Genomic DNA, 17,274 nt, shown 5'->3' with positions numbered 1-17,274 from the left:
CAAAGTCGGTTCCATTGAGCAAGTTCAAGCATTGCTTGAACTTGATTGGTGTTTGTAGAATTTGAAATTCCCTACGGGGATGTCGGAGCGGCGATTGGTTTTGAAGTTCTACTTTGGAGAATTTACATCAAGTAAAGCCAAGGTGGAGATTATTGAATATTGGCTTTAATTTGATTGGTGGACAAAGTCAAATGTGAAGAGCCCATGGGCTGCCTAGGTTAATTAGGTTATATATGCATCCCTAAGTTAATTAGGGAATATATATAGCAAGGTATTGCTGCCGCAGGGATTGTTTTTTGGGAGAGAAATAATTAACCTAGATTAATAGCCTATTCTCAGTTTTACTAGGGAATTGGTTGTATTGGGGTTTGGGTAGAGTTTATTCTCAAGCTCTAATTGTATTCTCTCCAATTGATTATAGTGGAATTTCTCGCCGGCTCCGAAGTGGACGTAGCTCAATCACATTGATTGAGTGAACCACTATAAATTCTTGTGTTCTTTGTGTTTGCTTTCTTTTTCGTTGTTTGGTCACTCATCTAGTTCCATATCAATATTGTGTTTGTTACGCTTCCGCACAACAGTATATATGTTGCTTCTTAAAGAGCTATATATTTTCACTCAACTATAACTTAAATATGAGTCGCAAAACAAAAACACATTTCTAATACATGCCTGATGATATAGACGCTATACCCGTAACACAATTAGGCGAGGCAAATAGATACTGATACTCGAATGAAAAAGTGGAAGAATATCTTAACTTCTCCGAGAAGTAATGGACCAGAGCAATAAACGGAACCGAATGGCTAATGAATAACAAACGAGTGAGCAGCCATTTAAATCATGGGATGACTTGACGTGAAAACAATATCAAGCAGAGCACAGTACCCTCTATATATATGCTAAGTTTTCTGGCATATGCTATGTTGACATTTACCAAGTTTTCTTTTGGTGTCTCGGGGTTTTGGCAAAACAATGTGTAGGGTTTTGAATTTTAATCATTTTTTTTTAGAATAGAATTTTAATCATTTTATCAATAGGGAACTGTGGAATACATAAAGATAGATCGAAGACTAACATATTTGGCGGCAAAGAGGTGTTCAACTCAGTTTTTTTTTTTTAATTAAAAAAAAAAAATATAAGGACTTCTGGACTTGTGTTCAGACTCCGGATTATTTGTGACTCCCACAAAACCTAATTGATAACCTAGTCTTGCGCGCGTTGGGACACCTCATGCCATCAACTCAAAGCTGTTGGGGAACTATGTTCCGGGGATTACCACGGTACGTGTAAGATCGTGGAACTTCCCACCTTCCCTCCCAGAAGTTGCATTATCATGGAGTCAACCGCTTGCTAAAACTCTCGAAGTATGTTTTAATTGTGAATTTGGCTGTTACAGTCATAATGTTGCATGGATTATGATCCGTTTTGTTTCTTTACCAAAGTCAACTTTTAGGGGTTTTGGGTTAATGTATGCATGGATATGCGGTAGTTGGGTGCCATATGGCCGGTTGAGTTACAAATGTAGATTACAGAGAGCAATCTATATCCCCTGCAGATTTAACGTCTAACGAGCGTGATTCACGAGGACATGAGAACATTGTTATTGCTTAAGCTTATCAGCTATCAGTGCCCTATCAACTCTCGTCAAAGACTTTGACCTTTAATTTTCCTCTATTAGCATATGTGCTTAAGAAGGGTCATTACACATTGCTAGGTATTATTAGAGAAAAATTCAGGTAACCTCCCCAAACTATTGTGCCAAGGCCAATTTGATACCCGAGCTCTCAAACGTATCAATGTGATACCCAAAGGTTTATATTGACATCGATGTGATACCTCCGTCCAGAATTCGTGACGGTTCCGTTAGAAAAATGACGTGGCAAGCACATGAAGACCAAAAACAAAGAAAAAGACCAATTTACCCTTTTCTTTTGTTAATTCTTTTTTTTTCTTTTTCTTTTTCATTCTTCTTCATCTTCTTCTTCTCTGATGGTCTGGGAACTTTCCCAGAAAACTTGACATCATCATCATGAGGAGTCGATGATGCTTAAGCCTACTTTACTACTACGCCAGCTTCTCTTGTCTTTTCCATCATCCTCACAAACTCAAAATCAAACCCAGATAAATTCAGTATGTCATAAACCCAGATAAAACATGTTGTTCTATCTCCATCATCATCACTCAATATAATCAGATTTGTGAATTTAAATAAAGAAGGCCATGAAATTCGATTTGTAGTTGTTGCCTTGTTGGTGACCCGAATTTGACGCCTCATTATCTCTCTCTGTCCCTTATACTGGTACTATTACTTGCTATTGCTGTTCTAATCAATTACTCCATCATCAGAAAGCAAGCAAGCAGTAGGCTAAAACCAATAAGGAAGACCCACCACCCACCAACCCAGATTATGACCTTTAACACTTTATCTTTTTCTTCTTTGCTTATCATCTAATATCTACACTAGCATATCAAAACCAAAGATTGAGATCACAAAAAGAAAGCTCTGTAACTGATCACTCAGCTTATCGCACGGATCCAACATTTTGTGCAACTATTTTGAATATCTAAGACAGACCCAGATAAGAAAAATGAGTGAATCGAACTGGGTCTCCACTAATTTGATCAAATTGATTCAACTAAAATCAAAAGTGACGCAAGTCAGAGCAAAACCTTAGTTGTGCTTCCCCAGAAAACAGAGCAAGAAATCTAGATCGACCAATCCCAGTGAAAAGAGATCGATGCTCAGTAGGGTGCCTCCTGGGATTTCACTTCTGACCCCAGTAATTTCGCCGGCGTTTACTGCAATTCCGACAAGGTTATCAGCTCCTCTTGCATTTACACCAATCCCCGGAAGAGGAGCTTGTTGACTCCGAATCGGTGCGAGGCGTCGATGACGTTGGTCTGGATTTGGAGGTTGAGGGCGATGAAGTCAGCCGGGTGCTGTTGGTGGCGCGGATGCCGCCGATTTAGCGGCGGCGAGGATTACGAATTGGGGCTTTTCGGCGGCGAAGAAGGACTCGACGTCGTTTTAGCGCGTGAGGTCGAGGTCGGTGTGGGTGCGGAGGACGAGGTTGGTGAAACCTAAGGACTGGAGCTTGCGGACGATGGCAGAGCCTAATTGGAGAGGATATCGGCGGGGTTAGTGATGGTTTGGGACTTTGGGTGGTGGTCTGGTGGAGAAGGAGAGGAGAGAGAGGAGGTGGAGAGAGAAGAAGAAGAGTCAGGTTGAAAGAAGAAGAAAAAGAAATGAAAAGAAAAAAAGAGAGGGTAAAAAGTCCATTTTGCCCTTTTTTTTTTGCCCACATGCTTACCAAGTTAGCAAACAAACGGAGCTGTTGGATTTTTTTGACGGAAGTATCACGTTGATGCCAATATAGGTCTTTGGGTATCACATTGATACTTTTGAGAGTTCGGGTATCAAATTGGCTTTGGCAGCATAGTTTGGGGACGGTACCTGAATTTTTCTCTCTTATTATTATCGGTCTATTTTGGAAAACCTTTGTCATTGCTAACTCCCACTTCCCATCTCTAATTAGTTTTGCTTTTTCGAAACTTTGATCTGTTTCATTGTCAATTTTCAAATAAAATCTGGGTTTTTAAATTGAGAATTTTTGTTTAGGAATTTCCTAAAGAATTAGGCATATCCTGACAATAATGTACGAACTATATCATTTCTCAATACATATATTTGCATTTGAACAATTACACATTGCGCAAAATCAAAATTTAAACTGGTAGCAGAATTAGGACGTGGTATTGCTCTTTCCAAATAATTAACAAAGATGTAAAATTGAATTACCATTATTATTTCTTTTCCTCATGAGAGAAGAAAACACAAAACTCCAAATAAAACCCCTTTAAGGCACCTTCCCCCTGTTAAACAAGTTTAAAAGTGGGCGTAGGGAAGTCTTACAAGCTACACGACCATGCATCTTATGATGACCAAGATGTGACGTCAATGACTCAATGAGTCGCCAACGAATTGACCTCTCGTTACTTACAGAGAATGATATTGCTAATATATATAGCTTAATTTTTATCTATTTATTTTTGTGATAGTGGGAACCAGAATTGCCAGTCGAGAAGAACCTTACTTTGCAGTGTTAGACTATTAGGTCTCACCGTTCAAGATATTCAGAAGATGAGTTACAAGTAGTAGAAAGAGCTTCGTACACCCACAATGCAGACTGTGAAATCCGATCTAGACCTGTATAAAACAATTTGGTTCAACAACTGTCTTTAAGGCATAATTGCATAAATTTACTTTTGTGCACCCGAACCCTAAATGTTAAGGTGGCCCTGCTCCACTGACTCAAAAATCCATAATAAGAGAAGGTTTACAAAAAGCCAAGAGGCGATAGAGTTACTTCCATGCCGAAGACAGAAAGGTTCATTGGTTTGAATTTGTTATGCCAATATTCATTGGTGCATTTTAGAATGTTGCCTAGCTATATATATATGAACACCACAGACATGTCCATATAAACAATCATTAATGAAGCTCGTTCTATATATCAAAGACTTTGATGAACTAGTACTATCTTTTTTTGGGTCACACCTACTTCGGTGGATGTGTGCATATCACTTTAGGTCCTGAGCTACCTTTAATTTAGGTGTTCATCTGGTTTAATTAACTAGGTTTAACATGGTGTTCTTTTGTCATTTCGTCTAATAAAGTCGATATTATTAAACTACAAGTATATAGATTGCAACTTTCATGATAATGTTTTAAAGTCTTTACCCTAGATTGTTGCATAAATATCATTTTTGATTATGGTAACCTAGCTAGGTTAGAGCCGGACATTGCCCTACAAGTCTACATGAATAATGAATTTCAAACTTTTCCTTCAGTTTTTATTTTTTAAAAGGAAAATTTAGGTTAGAGACAGATGAAGAGATGATTAATGGTGGCGTTGAGGATTCATGGTCATCTACAATTATGCTACGTACATTTTCCACCATTATACTGCAGGCACACCAATTCCATCCATGTGTGGAACCTACAGTATTGTACTGCTAGCTGGTATCGTTTTACTGCTAATTATGTGTATCTCATGTATAGGTATGTCCACAATACACGGCTAATCTCTAGATTTTTACCGAAAATACATTTATTCGTCTATATACTGCAACAACTCTGGAGTCTGGACAATGAAATGGATCGATTTGAAACAAAACCATGACATCTATTCATTCACTATTAAGGTTTACACAGAAAAGAATATTCTTAATTTATACTAGCCTATATATTTCAAAAGTAAAATATTTATACTGCATATAAATTTTGAAATCATAAATGTTTGTATATATAGAACTTCATTACACACATAAAAGATGATAATAAAGAAATAAATGGGTCAACTTTTCATAACTCGTAAGCTAGCTAGCTTACCCTTAATCGTCTCCTCATCTTAATCTCTCTTATGCATGATATTGAATTCGTGTTGCATGGAATCTTCAGTTAGCTTTATCAGTTCAATATTGAAATTTTCAACCTCTTAAATATTCTCCTCAGTTGAAGATGATGGATATCCAGTCCTCTTGAATATTAGTTGCTGATTTGATCATGAAATATACATATTCAATAAGTTGGAAGCCTCATTGAGCTTTATTAATTGTCCGAGTTAGATGAGGCTAGGGTCAAGTTGGCCAGAGAAGGAAGAAAAAAAGAGTAAAGAAGTTGTTTGGCTCCAAAACCAGTCTGGTTGCAAACAGTCTCTTTTGAGTGTGCCAGCACCGTGGGGTGCAGTCGTCGGGGAGTCCTTGACCTGACTTCTTCTCAAACGTTGTGGACGAGGAGAGCACCAACCTCGTCACCAGGTTTTTTTCTCTGCCTTTCGGAAAAGGACTTCTTGCCTTATGGGTAAGGACTTGTGTTGTGATCTCTTCGCGTCACCGAATCGATACTCAACGTTGTAGGTTGAGCAGAGCAATCACCGGGAAGTTTGGAGAAAGCACGGGTTTGCTAAAGCGTATCTTTAGCTTCGCTGGGTTGCGAGGGCGTTACCCTTGCTTCGCTGGGTTGCAGGTAGGTTTGCTTCGAAGAGGCTTTGATAATCTGTGCGATTGATTGATTGAAGAGTTGTGTGTGTTTCGTCCTTGAAACCTGGTATTTATACCCTAGGGTTCGACTGTTCCTTGCCATAGAATGATTATTGATTGAAGTTTCCTATTCAATCTCTGCTACTTGATTCCAATAAAGGCTCGTTTTCCTTATGGATCTCAGAATGGATGAAGCTATGACCCAAATCCAAGTAGACTTAATTTTGGGCCGCAGGTATCGGCCCGCTATGCTAAATCCCCTAAAGGGATCTTGCCAAAATTACTTTTGGGCTCAAACAGAAGTAATGCAAAATTAAAAAAGAATGATTGAAATTGGTATTTTTCGCTTTATGAGGTTGTTAACTTCTGAAATATTTAAAAAGTTGGAATCCATTTATCTTTTTTGAAAACCTAATTATGTGATTACAGTGATATGGGTTGCCAAAAAAAAAGCCAGATGAAAGGGTTTGTCGGATTACGATTCCAATGTAATTTGACTGGTAATGTTATTGTATACCATTTCTCAACGTTGACTAATTTCATTAATTCTACAACGATCGACTTATCCTTTGGACTACATGCATGTTCTGTATAAATCAATTCGTTGCAGCACATCGGAGAGTTGGACACAATAAAGAAATAATTCGCTACCTCATTGTAGCCTTTAAAATTAGATACTACAAAGGCTTTAGTCACCTGCACAATTCTGACTTTAGTTGTCATAGTGATTGATTGTAACTAGATATATATAAGAGTAATAAAAATACGAAAAAAGGTCCACGAATAAATAGTTATGGTGAGGGATCATTTCTGATTTTGCAATTCTTCTAGAGTAGCATCAGTGTAACATTATCGTAACGATAAGGGATCATCATTTGTACATAGGTCCTTTTGTCCATATGCCAACCTCAACAACCTTCCTACATCTTTTTTTTTCTATATTATTTTGATATTTGCTTTAATGCACGTCATTGACGCCATCACCCACTAATTAGAACAAGTGCACATAAGTTGTAGCAATGCTGCTTAAGAGAAAAAATTGCAGATCTAGATCAGAATTCACAAAATACATGACTTATATAGGACACATCTAGAACCTCAAGTTCTAGGTTGTCTAAATATTTTTGAGAGTTATACTACAACCGTCAAAGTTAAAATAATAATAATAATAATATCAACAAGAACAAAAACATGACAAATAAAATATAAACTCCACAATAACAAAAGTTTTAAGCATTTTATTCTCATAAACATAACTCCAACAGCTTTGTAGGTAGTACAACCATCTCCAGAGTCCCGACCAGGAAACACACGGAATGCAACTAAACACTGATCCCAACGGAATCATCAACATCGAGGGATATCTGCTCACTGAGATTAAGGAAAGTACCGCGCTGGCCGCCGTGGGGATGGGGACGAGCCAAAGGAGCTTCCTGCATGATAGGCATGGGAGGTTGTTGTAGAACAAGGGCGCCATGGGCGATTGGTGCCGTCGAGCCTGGGACCGCGTCTCGTCTTCCTTGGGGATAGGGAGGAGCCAAATGAGCTTGCTGCATGATGAAAAGGCTGGCTGGAGGTTGTTGAAGAACTAGGGCACCATGGAAGATTGGTGCCGTCGAGCCTGGGACCGGTTCTCGTCCTCTAAGTAAAGAAACCAACTTCCGCAAGACGAACAAGATGACTACGAGGATGAACACAATGATAGAGCCCACTCGGATAGCCAACAGAATGTTAGTCTTGAGGGTTTCATCACCCTGTGACTGAGCCCCTGTATAAGTGAGGGTCTGTTGGAGGGTAGAAGCAGGCTCTGAGACTGGCCTGTTTAGGAGTATGCGAGCTTGGGGCTGGGAGAAGCTGATCAACAATAAGAAGAGGATGATCAGTGGTTTTTGAACGAAAGACATTGTTTTAGATGGAACAGAGAGAGACTTGGAAAAGAAGGTATTGATGGAGAAGAAAGATATGGATGAAATGAATCTTTATAGACAGACTATAAAAGGGTCCAGACGTTGCTTTTGTTAAGGGTAGTATAGTAAAAAGTATTGGTTATATTTTCTTCTAGTATATGAAGAGAATATATTGCAAAATGAGTGAAATAAGAAAATCCAATCACAATACAGTTCCTCGTTTCTTTTCGCGATTCTTTCCCCTCTTTTCCTTCTTCTTCCTCTTCTTCCTGAAATTCCAGCAGCTTTTATTATGCGTGTCCTATAGGGATGATGCGTGTCTTTATAGAACCACCTACTTTGAGGATGGATACAAACAAGTGATTCCTCACTGGCTTTCTCTTTAGCCTTAAATCTGCTTAAGGTCTTTCACTATTCTAAAAGGTAACATCTCGAACCCTAATCCAAAAGCTAAAATGAGCACCAACATCACTGGCTTTCTCTTTAGCTTTACCGACGTTGTCAACATCACTGGTTTTCTCTTTAGCCTTAAATCTGCTTAAGGTCTTTCACTATTCTAAAAGGTAACATCTCGAACCCTAATCCAAAAGCTAAAATGAGGACCAACATCACTGGCTTTCTCTTTAGCTTTACCGACGTTGTCAACATCACCGGTTTTCTCTTTAGCCTTAAATCTGCTTAAGGTCTTTGACTATTCCAAAAGGTTAGGGCATCTCGAACCCTAATCCAAAAGCTAAAATGATGGGATCCAATTAATTTCGAGATGCACTGCAACTACTTACTACACAAGAATCCCGAAATCTATTATCATCAACATCTGTTATTACTGATCTAGCAATGATGAGATAATGAGATGAGGACCAACACACTTGATAGAATATCATAGGAACTACTAGCCTGAGAATGAGCCTGAGCCGCTTCTACTTGGTGGGCAAAGCTGGGAGGGATCATCGGGAATAAGAGGAAGATGAGTGAGGAAGATAAGAGAAGGCAATAGACGAGGAGGAGGAAGCCATGTTGTCTATTTTATAGGCTCATAAAGTCTCTTCTTTACACCTTGGTTCACACATATGTCTTCTCCTTAAACAAAATGCGCCGTTAGTTAATTGGACTGACCAATCACAATGGTCAAATTCATCAAATGCCAAAACAAGGTAACTGCATTTTTTACCCATGCCACCATCAAAGGTCACATTATCGCTGCATCAAAGGCTTGTACATATCATAAATATTATTTAATCACGTACTGCACTTTCACCCACAAGCGATGGTCACATTCGTATCAAATGAAAATTTTACCATACATGTGTGTATGCCTATCCATGATATAAGAATAATGCAAAACACTCCCCAGCATACAATTCATGAGTGTTGCTTGCCATCATCATGCTCGAACGTCGACCAATACAATCTGATACGGAATTGGAATCTCTTCAATCTACAAATATGATCATACATGGTTAATCGTTTTGCTACAAATGTTATTGGATTCTGGTGAGAGCACATTATGCCACCTCAACCTTCTCTTGCTACAAATATTACTGATCGATCGTTTGCCAAGTTTTTTTTTTTTTTTTCCATAGCCCACCTCACCTTTACATATGCCAGTAAGAATCGAATTCATGATCTTTACAATGTTGAAATTATAATTTACCCACATGTCACAGCTCACGGGCAATCATTCACCAAGCTAATCACGTCAACCATAATTATATTGAACACTATTCTTTTAGGCCAAAGTTTTGGCAAGTTGCCTATATAACGACAGAGTCAATCCACCAACCTAGCTAAGAGAATTAGGTTGAGGTGCCATTTTCGAGCTCTCTATCGATCAGTAATATTGTCTCAACTTACGATCCCTGTTAAAGACCACATCATGAACATAGAACTATCGATCAATGACGTCTTGGTTTAGACAAGTATTATCAGTATCGCATCCATTTTTAATATCTAGCTTCTACAACAGTTTCAAGTTAATTAACATTTATGCATGTGTTATATCCAGAATTGTTCTAGTCAAAAGTGAAAACTACCATCGACGATGCTGATAAAGTTTACAGTCTTATATGTTGCATAATTCCTTCATTGACTATGCTCATAATGTTTTCAGAGTCTTAATTCGCGTAGTGCATCTAGTCTTGCAAATGATCGAGAACAAACCAACCGAGCAAGATTTTTTCTTTCATGATTTCGTTTCGTTTCTTTTAAATTTGTTTCTTGTACTTGAGTTTCGCGGATGTATAGCTGCATATCTATGCGTGACAACTATCACAGTTTTGCCGCCCACCTAGCTGCTTGCCTTCGTTTTATCTCATTTAGTTTCTTGGTCAACTAAAAAGCTTAGATCTAATCACCTAGCTATTAGCTAAAACCACGCAATAAGCACAGGTCCATTGAAACATAATCGATAGCCTCCGAGGGATAGAAAAGAAACTATTACTCCAAGATTAGCTTCTCAGAGATCGACGGCCTCATCACATGCCCTACCCACAATGGCACAATCTCGAAGAAGGACAGGAAAATATCCCACCTGAAAACTGCCGCGCACCACCCCTAATTTTATTTTAATAAAATACAATAAAATATGGCCATGAAGGCATGAACTCACCCCATTGTAGCTAGCCCGTACAAAAGAAATCATACTGCGTTCGTACAACTGACTAATAAAGTAATAAACAGATATACAAGAAGGCCTTCACCCCATAAAAATTCTGTTAGCTTTAGCATAAGAAATAGAGACGTAGAGAGAATTGAAGAAGAAACGAACTGGTATTAAGTATTTTTGTAACTTGTTACAGAGATAGGAGTTGTTGCAGCTATTTACACCTGTAGCTATTAGACGATCGTCTTCAATTCAGATCCTTTTTGGAATGGTTTTTCATTTTCAGACTGATGATTTGACTTCATGACATATATGCATGACTCTTGGTATATTGTTAATATGATTTATTCTTGTGTTCTAATGTTGTTATAGCTTCTTTTTTTTTCTTATATATATAGAGAAATAGGAGACATAGGCAACCTGCTAAACTACTCATGATAATGAATTATGGGGAAGGACGAGTAAGAACTTGAAATAACATACCTCGAAAGCATCCGAGCTGTAAACCCTGGCGCTTCATTACCAACGCTTTCTCTCGCCGTTGTACAGAGGCAGCAGGCTATATAACATGGGGTAGACATATTACAGGGATTAGTGCCTACCTGTGCAGCTACACCCTTTGGTAAGAATTTGTTAAGGATAACTGTTAGTAAAATAGTAAAAATTTAGTATAGTTTTATTTGTTAGCTAGGAAACAAAAATCAACATACGCAAATTTATGATCTATACATAATGCTACGTACGCACGTACTAATGTTATATTAATGCAAAGCAAGCTAGCTCGGAACAAGAGATAGATCGATATTGAAACAAAAAGAGAGAAATTACTACATGCAATATATGCAACGTACTTACTACGTACTAGAGATGAATGCCAACATCATCATCATCGGCCACCATGGATATGTTTCCCTAAAACTGAGATTGAGGAGGGCAAAATTTAAGTTTCCAAAAAAGGAAACATAGAGTGTGGATTGTAAAATGTGGAATGTGAATTTCACTTCCTATATATTGTAACAGACTTTTAAACCAGTACTATCTCTTTGATCAAACTTTTTTTTTAGTTAAAAAAAAGATTAGGCGATATTAGTCTCACAGTACAAATCTTTGGGCGAGGTGTCTACTCTCCACTCAAGAATTCAAATTTCGATTTCAGTACTTCAAATTTAAGGAAATTTCAATTTCGGTGAAAGTTTATGTTAAAAATAAAGAAATCACATTAATTGCATTTATAAAATTATATTTTTGAATGAAATTTTTACATAGACTTAACTAACTTATAATAAACCTATTTACAATGTAATCTCTCTAAAATTGTGCAATATAATACAACTATGATATTTAATATGGATGAGTAATTAATAGGTTATCTATATGACTATATGTAATATAAATGTGCTGTAAATGGATAATATGAATGTGTTTAATTTTTTTATTATATTTTTTTTTATCTTTTATGGCTGCAACCCAGTGGGAGGCTTAGCTATCAAACATTTTTCACTAATGATTAGAAAAATACTATCGGGGAGGAGAATGTAATACCAAAACCCCGTGAATGAAAAGGAATAAGTACAACAAAAACAATATAAAAAATTCACTATAAAATACTAATAATAAGATCTATTACGATGTGGTTCGATCTAGCTGGTTAGACTGCTTCCATTTAGTATCATACAATACTACTCCCAAGTGAATGAATTTTAATATCGATGTTTTTAGGAGTATTCAACCTTGATTGCAGATGAAATCAAAATGCAATATTTTCTCTATGAAGTAAAAATTATTATCGGTAACATACGAAGTTTCAGTGTGAATTTTTTATATATGCTATTTATGTGTAGATATTTCGGAAATTAAATTTTTCTCCCAAACAAATGTAAAATTTCAGAAAATTTTGAAAGACTCCTGATGGAAATGATATAGCATATGAATTTCATCTCGATATTTCGAAATTACGGAAATTTTGATGGAAATTTCGACAATTTCGGAGAAATTTCACTCCTTACCTCCTCTAAAGGATGAGGACCACTACACCTGAAAACCTACTGTCGGTCAGCTACCTTAATCTTAATTTGATTGGCTTTCATGTGTTGATTTGGTTTAATTAACTAGGCACTAACTTTAATTAACATGGTGTCTTAATTTGTCATTTCGTCTAATAAAGTCGATATTATTAAACTGCAAGTACGATGCAAGTACGTATATCCATAGATTATTGTAACTTTCGTGCATGATAATGATGTAAAGTCTTTACCTTAGATTGTTGCATAGATATCATTTTTAATTATGGGTATCCTAGCTAGGTTAGAGCCACCCTTCAGCTATACACTAGCTTGTCATTAATTCTAGAACGAGGGAATAAGGGACTATTCCAAAACTGCAAAGTCCAGGCTAGGTGGATATATGCTAACCTGAGTAACCGCGGGGCAACTGCCTACATCTTTTCTTCTTTCTACATTATTATTGCTTATTGCACGTCAACATTTAAGCCGGGAAGATATGTGGACGCCATCACCCCCTTCTGGTCCGAAGAGATATTATTACTATCACTGATTACATGCATGCCTGATTCTACGGTATTAAGTTGACATTACCTATTGTGATGCAAACATATAGAATCATTTTTAACTTTATTCTGCAGACGGTATAAAGACTACATTTCAAGATCTTCATTGTAATTAAGGAATTTAACAACTACCACTAATTAATATTCTAATATGAACAGAGAATTACAAACTTTTGACCTTGCCGGTCAGCACCTATCTAGCTACGAGTTGAAGTTTTTTTTTTTTTTTGAGAAATAAGAAAGCTTCGAGTTGAAGTTGAACACATTTCCATCTTAATCAGACGTTACAAAGACCTAAAAACTTATATGAAGTGCATTAAGGGTAATTGACGCAATAGGAAAAGAGGTTCTAACTGGAAGCCTCACACTCTTTATCGATGAATACTTGTACCTATGCGATGTGTATTTTCTTATCAAAAAGTTCGCAGTCCCTTGAATTGGTTGATGCTGAGCCTGAGCCTGCGAATGATCGGAGTCGGATAGAGCAGAGTCGAATTACTGATAGAAAATCATAGGAACTAGTAGTCTGGAGGTTTCCAACCTGCGAATGATCATCTTATATATTTTGGTTGTGCCTGAGCCTGAGCCTGAGCCGCCATATATAGCCGTAGTATGCATGGTAGAAGCGACGTGTTTTGAGATTGGAATGTTATTTTGGACGACCATGTCAATGCATGATATCAATAAAGTCTACATTTCCAAATTGGCCAGTACGTAATTTACTAGATTGCAACTTTCCCAGTACGTAATTGACTTAATTTTCCTGTGGTATCTAAAAAACTGAATACTATCGGATCGATGAGGAGAAAGCCAATGGGTCAGTGGTTGAGTTGCAGAAAATAGCAATCTACTCATGCTAAATTCATCCAATACGACATTCGCAATATGTTCATCCAAAAATGTTTTTCTTACAATTTTTTTTTTGTCCTTAACACTCAATTAAATGTCAGCGCTACTGATAGTCAGTCAAGCGCGCAGTGAGTTTTCAGAGTGGTTTAGCATTTACCCTTATTGGCTTCAAAGTTCTTTGAAATTTTCGACTATGTCAGATTATCCTAAAATATATGGGATGTAATAAAGGATTTGTCATTGAATACGCATGTGAAGAAAATTAACGTCCAAAAATGTGATGATCGATCTACCAAAACTAGTGTGTGTGTGTCTATATATATATATATGTATGTGGAGCATGCATGTACACTTCGTAGATGATGGATCTCAAGCTCAGTTTCAGGGAAAACATATCCATGGAGGCCGAAGATGATGATGTTGGCATTCATCTCTAGCTAGTACGTAGTACGTACGTTGCATATATTGCTTGTTGTAATTTCTCTCTTTTTGTTTCAATATCGATCTGTCTCTTGTTTCGAGCTAGCTTGCTTTGCATTAATATAACATTAATACGTGCGTACGTAGCATTCATGTATAGATCATAAATTTGGATGTGTTGATTTTTGTTTCGTCTTCAATTCAGATCCTTTTTGGAATGGTTTTTCATTTTCAGACTGATGATTTGACTTCATGACAAGACTCTTGGTTTATTGTTAATGATGATTTATTCTTGTGTTCTAATGTTGTTATATTTTTTTTTTTCCCCTTATATAGAGAAACAGGAGACATAGGCAACCTGCTAAATAGTCATGATAATGAATTATGGGGAAGGACGAGTAAGAACTTGAAATAACATACCTCAAAAGCATCCGAGCTGTAAACCCTGGCGCTTCTTTACCAACGCTTTCTCTCGCCATTGTACAGAGGCAGCAGGCTATATAACATGGGGTAGACATTACTGGGATTAGTGCCTACCTGTGCAGCTACCCCCTTTGGTAAGAATTTTTATGGGGTGAAGGACTTCTTGTATATCTGTTTATTACTTTATTAGTCAGTTGTACGTACGCAGTATGATTTCTTTTGTACGGGCTTGATACAATGGGGTGAGTTCATGCCTTCATGGCCATATTTTATTGTACTTTATTAAAATAAAATTAGGGGAGGTGCGCGGCAGTTTTCAGGTGGGATATTTTCCTGTCCTTCTTTGAGATTGTGGGTAGGGCATGTGATGAGGCCGTCGATCTCTGAGAAGCTAAACTTGGAGTAATAGTTTCTTTTCTATGCCTCGGAGGCTATCGATTATGTTTCAATGGACCTGTGCGTATTGCGTGGTTTTACGGTTTTACCTAATAGCTAGGTGATTAGATCTAAGCTTTTTAGTTGACCAAGAAACTAAATGAAATAAAACGAAGGCAAGCAGCTAGGTGCAGTCGGCAAAACTGTGATAGTTGTCACGCATAGATATGCAGCTATACATCCTCGAAACTCAAGTACACGAAACAAATTTAAAAGAAACGAAACGAAATCATGAAAGAAAAAATCTTGCTCGGTTGGTTTGTTCTCAATCACTTGCAAGACTAGATGCAGAAACTCATTATAGTTGGAAAGCGAGTATCTAAATCCCCTGAGTTCAGTCTCCAGCTTTTGAAGGAGTTTGGGAAATTCTTCATTGTGGAATTCTACATACGGTGTAATCTCCTCAAAGCATCCATCTTTTTGTTCCTTCTCAAGTGCTCTTGAGTATGGTATACAACCAAGAGGATCAAGGCTAAGAAACCCAAATTTTCTTCCTCCTTTGTTATATATTTCCTGTTACATTGAAATTATTCACTCTATTATTAATTTATTATCAGTTATCATTAGCAATTTACGTACCATATGTATAAAATGAGAAATTGAGTTTTTTTTTTTTTGGAGTGCTAAAAGCTTACTTTGATTGCTGCAGTTATGTTGCCTAGAACAGTTCCTACAAATTCCCTGTGAGGATGCTGGATGCTGGAGTTTGTCCCGAATATGTATGAGTAATCGTTGCCTCCAACACTAAACAAGTAAACATCTCTTGATATCAAAGTGTTCGCTTCTTCATCCCCTAAATTCTTCCTCAGTGACTCATGAACTCGCTCAAAATTTGAAAGTTGAGAATTAAGGTCTATCACCTGAAACAAGGTTCATAGACCAAATAAACATTTTTTATCCAAGCATGGACAAGTCTCTAAGATTTTTATGTAGCCTTATACACGCATGGCTTTCTGAATGGCAATTAATTAAGGTCATTTACATGATTATAGAACTAGTTAATTGGAGAACGACATCAATAGGTGTAAAATCACAAGTCATGTGTACATACCAAACCGTGGAAAGTTTCAACCAGAGCACCAGCTCCTGCAGATGCAAAATTTGCACCATCTGTAAATTGCTGATTGCCGGGTTGTAGATACGGTGGAATAATAGGTAGTTTTGCGTACTCAGCTGTAACAGTAAAATATTAGGGCAAAGCTATTTTCACTCTACAATTGTATTTCTGCACTCCTATATATACTACAATTATATGTATGTTACCTATAAAATCTGAAATTAGACGACCGTCTGAAAATCTTCCTGTTGGGTTCTTAAAAAAGGTTTCACCATATGGCCGAAAATTTGCCCGATAACTAGTGTTTATATAGTTATTGTTTCCAGCATCATATATTGAATCCCCGAAGATGAAAACGGGTGCATGTTCCTTCGATGACAACCCACGCCCGCTATGGCTTAGGGTTGTGATGATAAGAAGGCTTGTACAGAAACCAAAGATAAAGTTCTGAAAGCTGGTGTTTGTCATTTTAGATGCAGTTAATGATCTTCACCAATTGTGGTTTCAGTTGCTATTTATAAAGGCGTGCATTTGGGGGGCAGGTGCAAGTGTGCAACTGAAACAGATCAGAAATCAAGCATATGAGCTCTTGGAAAGTCAAAAAACCGTTATCAAGCTGGCGTTTGCCATTTTAGATGTAATGATGTTCACCAATTTTAGTTTCGATCAGTTGCTATTTATTTGGGCATTTGTTGTCAGGTGCAAGTGTGCAACAGAAAGAGATCAAGAATATGTGCTTTTGAAAAGTCAAACAACCATTATCAATAAAAAGTCCAAAGCAAGACAATCGAACGTTATCATCTGTTATATTACATCCTTCATTAACTTGTTAATAATGGATGTTTAAGTAGCCATACATTTAACTATTCTTGAAAATTCGAATATTAATTATGACTTTCAATAGTAGTAAGATATATACATATGAGTAGAATCTGGATTGCTTGTCACAATGTATGTGTTCGAGAATAAA

General features: G+C 37.2%; 1 protein-coding gene across 1 annotated transcript; it reads right to left on the bottom strand.

Moving 5' to 3' along the window:
* Nucleotides 1–15,343: 15,343 nt before the first annotated feature.
* On the bottom strand, nucleotides 15,344–16,772 carry LOC133730854 (GDSL esterase/lipase 2-like). Its single transcript, XM_062158367.1, has 4 exons — nucleotides 16,511–16,772; nucleotides 16,299–16,420; nucleotides 15,883–16,107; nucleotides 15,344–15,760 (listed from the first exon to the last, which is right to left on the bottom strand). The coding sequence occupies exons 1-4, from the start codon at nucleotides 16,770–16,772 to the stop codon at nucleotides 15,344–15,346; spliced, it is 1,026 nt and encodes a 341-aa protein (XP_062014351.1).
* Nucleotides 16,773–17,274: the final 502 nt, after the last annotated feature.

The sequence above is a fragment of the Rosa rugosa genome, chromosome 1 (genome assembly GCF_958449725.1).
Source record: "Rosa rugosa chromosome 1, drRosRugo1.1, whole genome shotgun sequence".
Taxonomy (NCBI): Eukaryota; Viridiplantae; Streptophyta; class Magnoliopsida; order Rosales; family Rosaceae; genus Rosa; species Rosa rugosa.
Note: the sequence above shows the minus strand (reverse complement) of the source record. Positions and strands in the feature narration are given on the sequence as shown.